The sequence below is a fragment of the Buteo buteo genome, chromosome 3, assembly GCF_964188355.1.
Source record: "Buteo buteo chromosome 3, bButBut1.hap1.1, whole genome shotgun sequence".
NCBI classification, from domain to species: Eukaryota; Metazoa; Chordata; class Aves; order Accipitriformes; family Accipitridae; genus Buteo; species Buteo buteo.
Genome location: NC_134173.1, coordinates 66,410,638 through 66,426,704, shown reverse-complemented (window position 1 = coordinate 66,426,704; position 16,067 = coordinate 66,410,638). Strand labels below are relative to the sequence as shown.

The 16,067-nt window shown below is 40.7% G+C and overlaps 1 protein-coding gene across 4 annotated transcripts in view; it reads left to right on the top strand.

Moving 5' to 3' along the window:
* MTSS1 (MTSS I-BAR domain containing 1) overlaps positions 1–16,067 on the top strand; it is a 126,646-nt gene that overhangs the window by 13,975 nt on the left and 96,604 nt on the right. For all 4 annotated transcript variants that reach the window (XM_075023944.1, XM_075023943.1, XM_075023942.1 and 1 more), the window contains exons 2-3: positions 2,138–2,199; positions 4,921–4,994. In XM_075023944.1, the coding sequence (XP_074880045.1) occupies positions 2,138–2,199; positions 4,921–4,994 (136 nt within the window). The remainder of the gene's footprint in view (positions 1–2,137; positions 2,200–4,920; positions 4,995–16,067) is intronic.

Here is a 16,067-nt window from a genome sequence, read left to right as displayed (position 1 = left end):
AAAGACAAAGAAGAAATAGTTGTGGAAATGCTTGGTGACTATTCCTATTTTCCTTGCTTTGTGGCCAGGCTGGCCACAAAAAAAAAAGAAAGGTGTTTTCTTCCTGAGCTGAGTTTTGATAGGAGTGTCTTAAGCTTCCCTGTGAAGCAGCTAAATGCAAGGCCGGTGTCAATCTCCTGCATGCCATCAGGCATGTTTAGCTGGATAATACACCACTGAGATGGAAACATAATCAGGCTGCTTTGGTATCCTCTGCTTGCCGGCTTGCGTTTTGCTAGAGAATCCAGTAAAGCCTTAGGCCCTGCTGTTAATTGTCAGGGCTTTCAGGGCTTCTGGCATACACATGCATAATGCATATATGGCATGCAGACAAACGTTGAGAGACAGGGCTCAGAGTAGGGGATTTCAGGAAGACTAATAGGTTTAAGGAAATAGCGTATTTTTTTTCCTCTTTCAAATAATTGGCAGGTTTCTTTCATTTTTAAAATGTCTGACAGTTTTTGCTTAGCACAAAGCACTTTATATTCTAGGTTTCGCCACCCAGATAACTGCTGTTTTTTCTTTCCCCTTCTGCATTTCCCACTGGCTCTGTTGTGTGTAGGTATAATGAGGTTTTATGAACACCTGTTTTACATTGTGGTTTGGGGTTTTTTTTGGTGGGTTGTTTTTTTTTTTTTTCTTTAGCAAAAACCCCGCACGCCTTGCTAAAAAATATGTAGAGTATCAGTAGGCTTCCCAGTGGATGTCTGGGAGCTGCCTTGCTGGGATGTACCAAGGAGCTGGAATTTGGCTGTCAAGCTTTTGGGGAAGGGGCTGCCTTTGCCCTGAACAAGACGTGGCCTCTCATGGCAGTGTGGGCGATGGATTTTGTTTACTTACAAAAAGCAGACCAGTTTATCTGGGTGGATCGAGTTTGCTACAAGCAACTGCACTTGCTTGCAACCTCTTCCAGTCAGAGCTGGGGTAATGTTAGCCTCGAGGATCTGCCTTATCTGGGTTTTATTGTGTCGTTGCTCTGGTAACAGCAATTCTTATACCTTTATTAAAGGAAGCAGGGATATTTTATTTTACTCTCTAGACTCCAATCAAAGGGAGATTTTGAGGTTTCTTTCTACCACGGTTTTTGCTGTTAACAGAAAATGTGCACTTGTTCTGCAGAGAGCAAGTTAACCTTTTTTTGGTCTAAAAATGATGTTGTTTTTTTTTTTAACCATGACAATCAGTACTTTTTTATTAACTTTGGAAAATAAAGATCAGAACTTGCAAGAATACTTGTCCATATTCTAAATAAAAGCCTGGACTTTTAACACAATTTTAAAAAATGGGGAAAAAGTTTACAGGAAACTTGAAGTCAAGAAGAATTAAACCTTCTTAAAAACTTTGCTGCGTACACGCAATGCCACACTGCTTTATCAGCTTCAATTCAGAAATCAGCTCCAAGGTCATCTGGGACTGTTTTGGAAGCAGGCCTTGCAGTTATAGGGCAGTTGTTGGGGAATTTTATTGTATTGTGGCTGCTGTGTTTTTTCTGTGCCTAATTGCTGAGTTACCTTGAGACAGTGTTTGAGGTGGTCTATTGGTTAACTCAAACTTTTATTGTAAAGGCTTTTAAAATAATTTTATTGTATTTCTTTCTTTAAAAAGAGGATGAGAACCTGGTAATGACACAGAGAATCCATTTGTAGAGAAGAACAACTTGGATCCTGCCTTTGGTTTTGGGAGCTTCTCTGTATATGTCACTGCAATATCCTAGCATCCCACTTGTAATAGGTTTGGTTTTGCTGTATCCGTCCAAAATAAGGCATTTCTTTTCTCTGCTTCAGTTGAAATCCCTCTTCTTGCCTAGTGTTCCTATTTGGAAAATCTGTAAAGCCTCCTCAGAGGACCTACTGTTTTATCTGGATTCAGAACCAGCTGACATCCCATCTGCTTGGGACTGGTGTCTAAGGATGTGAGAGAGAACTTGCTGCGAAAATATATTTTGGTGTTAATGGATTAGGAGTTAGTGAAGTCTTAGTTCTTGCTTTACTTCTAGTTTCATTTGATCTGGAGTATCAAAACCAGAATGTTGAAATTAAGTATTCATTATAGAATGCTCAAATTAAGTATTCATTATTGTGTTTTGTTTTTCTTGCAGGGAAGTTACCCAGTGTGGGAAGATTTTATAAATAAAGCTGGGAAACTGCAGTCTCAGCTTAGGTAAGTTTTGTGCTACACAGTCAAGATCCCCTACAATTCCTTGTATGTGCAAACATTAAGATTAAATGCAGCTTCTGCCAGGATAATTTGCTAAGCATGTCCTAGTAAAATTGTGCATATTTCATAGTCAACACCCATGCGTGTTATTTTTCACATACCGCTACTGTTGTTTTAATGTATTTAGGTAAATATGTAATCTACCATCAGCTGTACATAAACATAAAATGAGCTAAATTTCATGGCTTCTGATGGAAAATTGGAAAGACAGTTTATTACTGTTTAGTGAACACGCATTTGGAGTTAGCCCTATGTTGTCCTTCTTATTAGTGTAGAATACAGCAGGTTTATATTAGGAGAGGGCTCAAAATATTAAAGAGTCTTTGGCAGTCTTAACAGCACTTCCGTTGCCTTAAAAACAAAGGGAATTCCTGTGCTGGATCATTTATCAGTGATTATTAAAACTAACATTATTAGGGTATGCTTTGCAAATGGCATTCTGGATTACTTAAGTGCAATAGGTATCACACTCAGACCAATTCTGTTATCTCTAGAATTCATTCACTTGTAAAATCTGTTTCTGCTAATATGAATCCAAGCTCCATTTCTTCACAACTCTGCCCTGTGCTCTCCAGAGCATCAGCATTGTTTTCACAGCAGCAACAGTGTTAACAGGTATGGTTATTGGCAGTCTACTTTGTGGTTCTGCATTGCGTTTTGAGCTGTTCCTGAAGAAGCTAGGGTTTAGGCTCATTTGCCCTAAACAGCTGGAATATGCTATTCTGCCACGCCATGCCTAAAATATCACACTTTCATGTGGTTTTTCCTTTTCCAGCAATCATGTCACATTGAGTGAGCGTGGAAGAAGCAGAGGAAGTAGAGAAAGAAGAGAAATCGAGAACTTTCCTAGCCCTTTGTACTTTCTAAACACAGGCCTTCTGGGAAGGCATGAGGGATAGTTTTGTTTATTTCCCGGTCCTGTGGTGTTGCATTCAATCAGTGTAGCGCTTTTCTAGCTACAGGAACATGCAAGCAGGCAGCTTGAAAGCCTGTGTTTGAGGATTTGCTATTCATTTCTAGCAAATGTGAGTCTCTTGCCTCTGGTTCATTTCTGTGTGCTCTGATAAAGGAGAGCAGATGTCATCTGAGCTGGAGCCAGGTCTTCCTGGATCTTGTTACTGGAGAAATGGAACTTTGTTATTAGCAATATAATTAATAATTAACAACACGGTACACGAATAACAGCATGACCCACAAGTTTGGAACATGAAGAACACAAACTATTACAGAAAATCCCAGAAAAGTTTATCTGGTTCCAGCGCTCAATATTGCTAGCTAGCTGTCAGGGTTTTTTTGTCCTCCCTTTAATCTCCTGGGCATGTGGAGAGTCCTTATGCATTTGGTTGGTCCTCTCAAGCCTGTTTTTTTTTTTTGTGTTCAAATCTTTTGTGCTGTCAGTAGGCCATTTACTATGCTGCCGGTTATGTCCTCTGTATCTTGTGCATATTTGGAGCAAGGCTTGCATAAAATCTGACCTAATTAAGCAGTCCTGTGGTCTTTCTGGCTGAGGATCAGCTTTCCTGCAGGTCTCCTGGGGTTTTTTGAGGGTAGCAAGGAGCTCTTGAAACAAAGTGAAGTTGATGGTCTTGCTTCAGGATTTTGCTTGGAGAGGCTGACTGTTACTGTCAGGAGAGGAAATCAGAATTACTGTTAGAAAAGATGTGCAGAAACAGAACGGCTAGCTGGGAGGTAACTGTGGAGAGGGCACAGTTGCACTTTACCTGTAGAGCCCTGGCCTACTTTCACTTAAATTGGGTCAACCAGACTATAAACCATCAGAAATCTGGTACCCACCTGAGATGTTTAGGGCTCTAGGGCCTGCTTATGTAGAACAAACCTGTCTGGAAAATTGTAACTCATGTTTGCTGTCCACTTGAACAGACGTGTGGTCTGTATGTGCTTTCCAAACCTGGAGGGAGATGGGGCCAGTGGCGCTGACACTTTGGATTGTGGTGTCTCTGAGATTGCTGGTGTACCTCTCAGGAAGGGACATGATTGGAGGAGCACTGGCTCAGAAACGGTTCTCATTTGTTTTGTTTATTTTGGGGGTTGGTTTGGTTTTTTTTTTCCCTTGGAGATTTTTTTTTTTTCCCCCTCTTTTCCATTTGCCCAAGAACTCCAGACTCCAGACTGGTCTGATTTCCAAGAAGTTGTTATTTTCTGTTTCAAGGGATGCTCATGCTCCTCAGATGAGAAATTCAGGGAAGTGTTTGGCCAGGATGCTAAATAAAAAGATGGTCCTGCATGCTTATTCTTAAAATGTACGTGTTCCCTGGAAATAGCAGTGGCTGTAATTTCTACACTAATGGGTGCAGTATAATGTGTGTTAGATTTGTTTTTCATGTTTGACTGCTTAATATTAGTTCATCAGAGGAAATCAGCTAGAAGGGGTATGGCTGTGCTCTTTTGAAATAGCACCTGTCCTGCGCAATTCACAGCACGGAATTAGCGTGGCTGCCTCCAAGTCCATAGTGCTAACACAAAGCGAGGAAGGGATTAAGAAATGAAGGAGGGAAAAGGCTAAATTCAGATATAAAAGAAGATATTTTTTGTGGCCTCTGAAAGTTCACAGTGGTATTCTTTATAAGCCTAAATGTTTTTGGCAATAATTAAATAGGCAGCAATGAGACACTGCTAATGTTTTGTTATCTGTATGCATTTCAGGACTACAGTAGTAGCAGCTGCTGCCTTTTTGGATGCCTTTCAGAAAGTGGCTGACATGGCTACTAATACACGTGGTAAGCAGATGTGTCAATATTGAGTTTAACAGAATGCTGTGTGGTTTATACCATTTGTCGTAATAAAAAAAAAGTCTAACTTGTTACATTGACAAGCAGATCTGTGAGACATCTGTTAGATGGACTTGCGCTTCGAAAAAGCGGCACGTGAAAAAGGAAGTAATCTTTTCTTTACTGAAAAAAATGCTGGAAACCTGTAATTTAAATGTGTCATCAATCATGTGAACACTTCTTAATTACCATTTGAATTATATGTTGATGAATAATATTTTAGAAAGCAAGATTTACTGAAATTTGTATTCGCTAATGATTCTGTACCTTAAGTAAATGTAAAAGGCTTGACATTCAGCTGGTACAAATAAGCGTAGGGTTGCTGAAGATAGAGCTGATGCTACGGCCTTTGGGGTCTGCAGATAATGATAGTAGCTTGTACTTGTATCTTTGAGGAAGGTCTTTGCTTGTCCTTACTTCTCTTTAATTTTGACCAGTAATGTCAGACTTAATTTTCCTGGGCAGTGAGCTTCTCTGGGTAACAGTCTAAGCTTGTTGGTGAGTATGGAGGCCAAAAGAGTGCAGCTGGCAATCTTTCCAGGCTGCTGAGTTGGAAGGAAACAAAAGGCTGCTTCTCTCTGATGTTGGATGCCCAGTGACCAAGGCATTGTGTGCAGATGTCCCTGCAGCGGTAGGGCATTCCCCGTGGTCACTGTGTCCCTGGGCTCTGTTGCTGAAGAGCAAATCCAAAGTGCATATTTCACTGCTGAGTGAGTGGCTTTTGGTCACCTCTAACCTTAGAGGTTTTGTAACGTTTTCTTGAATTCCTAATGTGTCCTTCGTATTTGACTTGGAGCGTAAGAAAATAATATTGCTGATGTGAAGAGTGTGCATTCCCATTAGCAGTGTGCAAGCTCAGCCAGACTTCTGTTTCCCTCCATTTCTGGCTAACAGGAGTAGTAGCAGCTGATGGAGCAAGTATCAAGTCATAGAATGACAAGAGGGAACACTGGTTTTTTTTCCTTTTTAAAACTAATATTTACATTCTGATAAGAAGTTCCTCATTATATGCACACCTTCTGTAAGTTACGGGTAATCTACTCACATAAAATAATAAACACTCCAGAAAGTGGAATAAACTAAGGATGAGACCCAAGGCAGTATTTAACTTTGATTTCTAACATGTCTTTCCTTTGAGCATGCTCTCTTCTATTTCTTCTCCCTCCCCTAAGGGAAAACAAAGTAAACCCTACCAAAATCCTTGAGACTTGTCTTCTGGCTGTGCTGGCAGGCTAATAGAACTTGCATTCAGATACCCCAACAACTGAAATTCTCCTACTCTCAAACAAAAATGGCTTGTGTGGGCTTTTGAAGGGTATTTTGCACTTTCTGCTGTGTTATTTAGACCATGTGCAACAAGTGTCCTGTCTTGTCTCTTACCTCTTCAAACATATCCTTTACAAAAGGAGCTCTGTAAATCCAGGCCTGCCAAATTTGTATAGCTCCTCTGTCTTTCTGTCTTCCCTGACTGAAAGGATAGAAGGGAATTTTGTTTTTATTTTTAGAAAGTGATGTTCTGGGCAAAGAATCAAAATTCCAAGCTAGCTGGTGATTCTGATCTGCCTCCCAACCCAACTTCCACTTGTGCCCATTTGAGTATTTACATATAAGTAGTCTATTGCCTTGGAGCATCTCTGAGGTTGCACATTGGTCCTTTAACAAATGTAAATCCTTCTAGCTTACTGTGGACAAGGATAAAATCCTGGCCACACTGAAGATGATGACAAAACTCCCTATTACTTACTAGGGCACAGTTTCATAAAGATGTATTTTGCTCTTGTTATCACTAACCATATTCAGAAAACAAAATCAAACAACCTTGGTGTTTTTCTTCTCTGACATGGGGATTTTAATGGGCTCCCGGTTATCCCTTTGAGTTGTCTAACTTGGAACAATTCTTTGTTAAATTTTGCCTGTTACTTATCCAGTTTATAAGATAACATATTTGATTGTCTAATCAAACACCTGGCTATGCTTCACACTGTTTAGAGGGTTCTCAGTTAACAGTTTAACCAAAGTCAGCAAAGTTCATGTTCAACTTTTGGGGATATACAAGACTTGTATAGCACTTTCCATGACAAAGGCAGGGAGGGTTGGTGTATTTTAAATCATAAGGCTGGCTTATCATTGTATGAGCCAAATGCTTCTTCTGGGAACTGTATATGCAAATGCTGAAGCAGATGCCTCTTCTGGAGGGACAGTGTTAGTTCCTTGTAGGATGACTGAAGTGTTGTGAAGCTGGGTGCTGCATTTTATTTGTAATTGCTTATAGTTTTACAGAAAGGGGCCTGTTGTTTTAAGACCCGTTGACCTAGCTGATGAAAACGTTTTATCAGTCAGCAGAAGCACTCTCTGGCTATTCTGTAATCTGTTTGTATCAGCATTAGCTTTGAAAGAAGAAAAGTGTTTACATGGATGTACGCGTCCACACACATGCCAAGAGATGATTACCTTTGCAGACACCAAGTGATCAAGTATGAGAGCTTATTTCCATCAACTCCAGTCCTTGTTCTTTCTCTACCTCGTGTGCCATTACTGCTGTTCCCAAACATTGGCTTTTCCCTTTTGGTGCATCTTTCTTTCTATGTAGTTTAGGTCCTTCTAATTTTGCAACGGTAACAATGTTTATCTTCACATTCCCATTTGCAGCTCAAATAGAGGGCATAACTGGAGCTCTGCCTATGGTAAAACCTATGGTTGGATGAGTTGGATAACCTGTATTTTGCTGTATTTTCTTCATGTTGTAGCTTTTGAAGTAGGAGGAGCCCTGACTGTGAAGTACCCGGTGTTTTATGGTGACTCAATACACAAATGAATTTCCCAACCAGCTCATTTCAGCTTTTGCTTCCTCCTTTGCTGTCTCTCCATTTAGATGCGTATCAACCCAAACTTTAGTCTCTTTTTCCCTCAGTTCAGTTCCCTCAGTTCAATGCTTTTTCCTTATTAGGCTGAAATCAAAAACACAGGGAAAGTAGTTTTGATGGATCTATTGCCAAAAGGTTTTATTTCTGTGGGTCTGATCATCTCAAAAACATCATTTGGATGGGGGACTCAGTCAAGTTACATTGCTAATTCTCTAATAATGCTAAATATATAGCAGCGTGTGCTGTTTTTTGCTGGTACCAGAGGTTTTTAAAAACAAAATTCCTTCAGATGTTTTGACTTTTGAACTCTGACAAGATATATCTAGCAGTTTGTATTATTCAAGCTACATCTGTTTGGCATACATGCTGGCAGAACTTGATAGTCTGCAGTGGAATCTGGTATTATTTCTCACTATGGTTATTAAAGAGACTACTCACAAAATATTAAATTAAATAGATACTTGAGGATACCTTTAAACGCTAGTGAAGTTTCCTTTTGGGAAGGTGTGTGCTTGTGAGTTTTAGTTCAGGTTTTTCTCATATGACTTAAGTCTTTCAATATCTGAAATCTTGAATGTTTTTATCCACATCAATTCTAACTGAAGCATGAAAGAGATTTGTCTGATTTAATAGCTGTTTACATGATATTTTGTGCATTAAAAATTCATTCTTTTATGAAAGCAAGAATTGTGCATCCCAAATGTAAACATATATCACATATAAACATACTGTAAGTTGGGTTTGAACAGTATGTAAAAGGATGTGTGTAAGTTGCTTTGCTTTTTGCATGCTATCATTCTGCCCCTGCTGCATTTGAATGTCCTTTGTAGATAAGTGCTAGAATTCAGGAACTTGAAAAAGTAGGTGAGAAGAGTAACTATGCTCCTTGTGTTACAAGGGAGATTAATGTGAAGACATACACACTTCTGTATCTACTTAATACACCATCAGCAGCTTCCGTGGAAAAAAACCTGCCCTAATCTTGCCTACCTGCATATTCACAGGTGTAAATTAAAATTTGATTTACCCTGAAGCTTAAAATTGATCTTCAAAGTGAGACTGTTAATGAGGCAGCTGATACCCAGTCTTGTGGGGTTTTTGTTTTTCATTCATTTGAAGGGTTTTACATATACATAGGTGTGTTTGATATTAGCAGATTAGTTAAATCACTTCAAGGTATGTTTCAATGTATCTCATGGCTTTTTCTGGCCAGTTGGATTCCATGGATTGTAACGCTGTTTGAAGTTGCCTCGTTTCAACTTGGCAAGTACTACTAAAGGTATGTTTTCCCTGCCTTTGGTAATTGACATCTGTCATGCTGGTTGGTGCTATTTACGTTTTCCATCTCTTTCATTTTACAGATGTCTGAGAGGACTTTAAGTCAATGCAGAGATACTGACAGGAGTTGCAGGGAATTCCAGTTGAGGGTGCCTGAGGGGCAGAGAGGGTCTGAGGTCAGGGAGGGAAGAGCTGTGGATGGTCAACCAGCTACAAAGGGACAATGGGCAGACCTGGAAGCAAAACTCAGCCCGAGCCCCCATGGCATGTAGCAGTGACAGGGTATCAAAACCAGTATAGCCATTTTAATGTTACCCTTTTGAGGAGCAGGATATGTCAGCCTGGAAGAAGTGCTGCATTAAAGTGTCTGTACTTTTTTCAGGCCCATTAAACTTTATTAGCACACAGAAATGTAAATATGGTTTAATGCTTTTACTTAAAAAATTAAATCTGATTAATATCTGTGAGTGTCTGCCTCAGGTAGCTCTTGTGCTGCAGTATCCAGTGACTTCATGTTTAATAAAGCAGCTTAAAATAGTACCTTTGCTGCAGATTTGTGTTCCTGGGCAGACTCTGCATCCATGTTGCTCCAGGTATTGTGTGAATACACCTTCAGGTAGTCCTTACTCTGGGTGTTTCGTTGTCGTCTTAGCCAGGATATAAATGGTATGTATTGAAGTGGTTTTCTAAGGTGACAAGCTGCATGAAGTGTTGCAGTGCTGGAATTAGCATCTGTTATCTCCCAAGTAAGTGTGCTTAGGCGTTCTGAACCAGTATCTCGCTCACTGCAAATAAGGCACAGTGTGACCTCAGGGGTAAATCCTTGGTGCCAAAGCAAAATGTTATGGACAATACTGAAAGGTGGCTTTTTATGTATTTATTTTCATGGGTGAAAAAAACCCAACCCAAAAATGAAAAAGGGAGCCTTGGCTGGGGAAAGACACCACAATCTATAGCAGTAAAATCTGTATAACATTTTGGAAATAAATTCCTATGCTTCTGGCTATGGACTGGGGAGCTGTGATGATGATCTGTGCTAATTTCAGAGTGAAGACAAAGCTGGGCACAAGAGGAAAGGGGTTCTCATAGTCCAATTCTTTTGTCTGACTCCTCTTTAACTTCAGATGCTTATACTCAGATAACAAAACCTTTGTTTGAGCTTCCTGTCAGTTAAGATAAGAGTTTGTAATAAGCACTTATTCCTCCCATGGAGTCTTTGAAGTAAAATAATACAGTCCAGGCTTTTTCTTTTGTGGACTTTCAAATATAAAATAATGAGGAAGAAAATTATTTAAATGAACCATTCAGTCTTCCATTATACTTTCATGAAGATGATGCAAAACACAGGACCTATTCAAAATCATTGGCAGATAATTTTGAAGCTGGATGCATATTACACATCTGTTGCATTTTGAGAAGTGAGTTTTGGAAATGCTGCTTACAAGTGCTAAAACTGCAAAACACACATATATATATATAACGGGCGGTGCTATGTTATTCTCTGTTCCCATATTCCTGTATTTCTCTAGACAAGTAGCAAATGTCAGTCCATGTCTTTCAACAAGTGTGCCACCTTGAGAACTGCTGCTGATGTGAGCCCATTTGGCTGGGGTGGTCAAAAGGGGATGAACATCGTATAAGCCCAAACACAAGAAAAGTAGTTATTAATGACTAGGCTTTATATTTAGGAGATTAAAAGGGCTGCTCTGCAGGTAAAACATTAGCATAGCCTTTTCTTTGGGTGAGTACATGCATTGCAGCATAAAGGAATTTTATTTAAGTATTTATGCCTTTTTTTTTTTCCTTGAGGTCAAGACAAAATCTAGTTTAGGGTTGTTGGCAACATTTGTGCTGCTTTGATGTTCCTACCTAAGGAGAAATTTCCAGGGCAATAGATGAAAATAATTGCTATAATAACTTACATAGTCAGTTACCCCTTGGTACAGCGCACAGGGTGATGTGTAAGTAGAATTTGTATTTGCCTTACAACCCAGTATTTTTCTGAGCTTAAGGTGCTTTGCTAAGAGACTGAAGTGTTGGTAGGAAAGAGTAAGGCTGCCAGATGATTGTGAATGCTAACAGAAACAGAAAATTTGAATGTAAGACTAACTTCTGTGAAGGAGAAAAATAAAAGGATGAGGGAGGAAGAAGCAAATAAGCTTCTTTAATACTTCATCCAAGGAGTGGGCAGGTGTGTCAAGATAGGAGTGGCTGGCCTTTTTTTTTCATGACTGAATGTAAATCTACTCACTATCATCTGAATCAGAAATCTTTGGGAGTATGGGGAGGGGGAACAGCACAGAGTTAATTTTTCATATACTCAATCTTAGTTGTACTTCTTCCACTCCCCTTCCTTAATGCAGCTGTGTTGCTTTTGGTAGGATAGAATATCAGGTCCTGTTTTTTCTGCAGACTTGGGATGGATGGATGGATTGTTGTTCCCAACTCCATGATGACTTTGTATCTCTGGGGGCATATTCACGCAAAGCACCTACACTTCAGTAACTAGTACTGGTTTTGTAGCTCCAAAGAGTTTGTCAATCTTAGCAACAGAACCAAACTTGTGATGTCTTCAACATCCAGTTTGGGAAATAATGAGGATAAATCATAAATGGCTCTGAGAATTTCCTTCGAATAATTCATTACATTAGAAGCAAAGATGCAAAAGCATCCTTTTGATAATGGGATGTGGATTTGAAAATGGAGGCAGAGGTTTTGGTTGGTGGTTGGTTTTCCCAGTGTAGCACATGTTCCTGTGGCAGGAGATCCCCTTTCAGGCTAATTCAGTCAGCCTTTTGATGTGATAAATTGCTTGTTGGCACATAGCAACAATTCTGTAGTAACCACAACAAGAGAGTTGCAGCTTATGTTTTTTTTTAATCTGTCACCAGTTGGATAGCAAAGGTAGCTGAAGATCTGTTTCCATTGCATTTTATTTAGTATCTTACTTATTTGCCATGAGACAGAAAAGAGAGGCAGTGTGTGGTGTGGGAGAAGAATTAAAAAATCAGTTCAGACTAAGCTGGGTTTCTGTAAGGTAGGGTACTGCTTCTGGCCTTGTGGACCGTGCCCATAACACGCTGTGGAGGCAGCAGAGCAGCTGCTGTGCTTGTGCTGCCTGATCCCTTGTGCCTTACAGCTCTCTCAACATGCACGTTCAGCACTTGTCCTCTTGTTGGTCACCTCAGAGGTGGCTTCCAGGAAGAGATAATGTGTTGGTGAAGGATCAGGTTGGTGCTGTCAACTGGCTTCATGCAAAGTCACCAGACCTCTAGGGTGGTGAGCGTGGACCTGACTAGAGTCCAGGCAGTTACCTCAACCTCATTGCACCCCAGTCTGTAGGTCCCTTGAACCACTTGCAGCATTTCTTTATATCAGCAAGGCAGTTTGTGCAAAGGCTGTGGCATAAAAATGCATGCTTTGACGGGATGTTTTCTCCAACTCCCTAAGTCTATTCCTACCCTGGCTGGACAGAAATTATGTTTGTTTCTAATGACATAAGAGGTATACAAAAAGTGAAATTACAAGCTCCAGCAGACTAATGTTGAGTGGAGTGTCCAGAACAATGGAGCTCTGTCTAATCATTAACAAAAGTCATTAACAGAAGCACAGTGACATTTGCATTGTCTAACAGGTTTTTTTGCTCTCCATAATGCAGTCTGCCTCCCAGAAGGATGCTCCTCCACATGCTTTTGGAGCTGTCAGGACAGTACATCATATATGTTTGCTCCGCATGTGTCCATGCAAACTAGCATTCCTACTGCCAGGTGACTTACTCGGTGATATGATTCATCTCATGCTGCTTCCAAGGAAGCCATGAACGTTCATGGTAATAATGAGGTCTTGCTTAAAAATAGATCGGTTTCTTTCATTTTCTTGTCCTTCTGTTTGCTTCATGATTTGTTGGGTGTTGCCAGCACAAATGTTTGTCCCTGTTGCTGTGCAAGCTGTTCACCCCTTCCCTCCTCCCCTACATGTTAGTTTTCTTCAGTGAAGCAGTTCCCTGCTCTCTTCTTCCCTGGTTGAAGTAGCAAAACTTGTACTGTGCAGGCTTACGGGCTCATTTAGAGAGGTGGGGAAGAATCCCTGCTGGTTCTTGAACTTCACTAGAAAACTAGCATCTGCCTAGGACAAGTACGTTGTGCCATGTGCCTTCTTCCACTCCCACGCCTGATGAAGTCCAACCTGTAGAACTACTTCTGAAAAGTTAAAATAATATAATTACCTTGCTGTTTCACTTCAGGGCTCAGAGCCCTCCTCTTGTCTTTGTGCTTTCTACAGTGGTTTTTCCTACAAATTAATCTGTCACCTGCCCTCCATTCAGGTTGCTTTTTTGGACAGGGTGGAGAAGTAAAAGGAGATGGGCTGTTTCCAAAGGAGCTCTGGGTTGTGACCTGACAGTACTTCCTGCAAAATGTTTGGACTCTGTGTACTTAGATTTATATATGCTTAGATCTTTCTACTGCTTTGCAGTTTTTGCTTTTATTGTTGTTTTCACCTGGGCTTCCTGCATGTAAAAATGAATATATTTTCTAATCTAATGAAGCCATTGAAAAATGCTGCAACCTTTGCAGCAGCCATCCCAACACGGGCTTTGTGGAAACCACTTCAAAACTAATAGCAGTGGCAATTGTTTGTGTGGGAGGGGAGGAGAGCATGTTCATCTGCAGTGTGGTGGTGTCATGGGGTAGAAGAGGTCTGGGTTTGTACAATCAACCCCTGCAATTGTTGTGAAATTCTCCTCTCCTGCAGCATTTATTACTATGTAAAATTGAAATCTGCATGATTTCCTGCTGTGAGCGCCCGTGCTGAGGGACTGGTTTCTATAGTAACTAATATCGAGGAGCTGGCTGGGACTTCACTTCGGAGCTGTATTTGAGCGTATTTTGCAGTTCGATGCAATCCTGTGTGAGTATTTGATGACAAACAAGAAGTCAGAGGTTGTGGCTGCCATTGCTACAGTAGTAGCACTGTGCATCTTGGCATGTACATTGAGGTCTAAAAATAGGCATTTTGCAAAATGGAGTTGGAGGGTGTCTTCTCTCCCTCCCCCTCCCCTTCCCCTGAGGGTGAGCTGCTGAATGGAAACACTACTGAAGAATACACTGATGAGCATTTGTTCTGGAGTCACTTCAGCCCACCCTGGAGTGAAAATAAGCCTAGGCATTGGGTCCATTTTCTCCCAAGAGTAACAGCCATGGCTGTTGTCACTATTCTGTTTTGAAGCAGAGCTGGTGTTTGTTCTGCTGGGCATGGTAAATAGCACTGTTAATGTGGTTTCATCTGCAGGACCAGCTTCTGCCCTCACTTAGGCCCAGGCACGCCTACTAAATGTATTTGTTTTGCAGGGTTAAGCAGCAGGGGGATGGAGAGGGTTGAAGATTGGATTGTAGATTTTAGGCTTTCAGGGTGCCAAACAATATGGACAGCCTGGTTTGCACAGTTTGCAAGTAGTCCAGAAAGGCATAGTGGGGCCAGGTGCATGAAAATGAAACTTAATCTTCCATTTATGGTCACTTTAAAAGTAAAACTTCCATCATGTGATGGAGGTGGGGAAGGAATGCAGAACAGTGGTCTTGTCCAGAGAAGTCCTCTAAGTACAGAAATCGGACCTAGGCAGGCAGCAGTAGTTTTGGTCTCTTCCCTGCCTGGCCCCCCCCAAGTAGTTCCCCAGAATTGTGTTGAGGCCAAGCTTGAACTGTAAAGTAAGCTTAGGGCATTGATGAAATAGTCTGAAGTGTGAAGATGTCTTTGTGTATGACTGAAGGCCAGTTTTCATGGCTGTGCTAGAAAAGGAGGTGTGTATGAGCATGTGCTCCCCCCACTTCTCTCCCGAGCCCTCTTCCCCCAAAAAGCAAAACGTCTTTGAGAGTGAAGTTCTATGTCTTACACACCCGTAGGCATGCACACATGTGCGTGCACACACACCTGGTTAAGCGAGGAGTGCCATTTGCTCAGCCAGCGCAAGGGGAGCCTTGACTTGGCCACCCCAAGAGTAGCCTCTTATTTGTTTGGTATTTGGGAATGCTGGAGGGGGCTGAGGAAGGAGACTGTAGAGAGGAAGAGATGGATGGAGGACAAAGAGGAGCTGCATGTGTTGTCCTCTAAACATTCCCAGCACATCAGGTACATATTCTCGAAGAAATGAGGCTTTTTATTTAACAAAAAATCTGTTCAGACAGGTCATCTTTTATATTCACTCTTTACATATGCAAGTCTATAGTAAAAAGTATTAAGAAAATTATTACTGGATTAAGTTGCATCAAGAGAGTAAAGATGCATTTGTATAACATGAGATAATTTGACACTGAGATTAACAGTTTGAGAAGCAGGATTGGAACATATCATTCAAGAATATAATGACCAATGTTGCTGAGAAGTCATCTTCATCTGTGTACTTGTGTAGAAGTAAAAAAATCTCCCTTTCTTACAAGCAGGTACCAAGCAGAGTGCTGAAATGAGGTTTTAGAATGTTATATTTGCACAATATAGTGATGCAGATCTGGAACATTGAGTTGTTATAAATAAATGAAATCCAATGTACATTTTAGTAAATACTTAAAGTGCATATTTTGATGGATTATCCCTGTTTTTAATGCTTGTTCATTTTCTGCTAGTCACTGGAGTCCAATGGAGCACATTTCCTTTTGATGCCGTTGTGAATGTGTATTCATTTTGAATCTAGGTTATCTTGCATGGAGAACAGCAGCTCAGTGTGAGTGTTAGTCACTTTGGTTCAAAGGTAAAGAGTTCACGTGTAGCTCTTCTGTAGCTACTGTAGAGCCAGGAGCCTTGGTTATGAATATAGTCAAGGGAATGTTTGAGCTATTAAGCTGAAATTTAGCTTGCTGCGTGGGAAATGAGTGCTGTCACTGAGAAT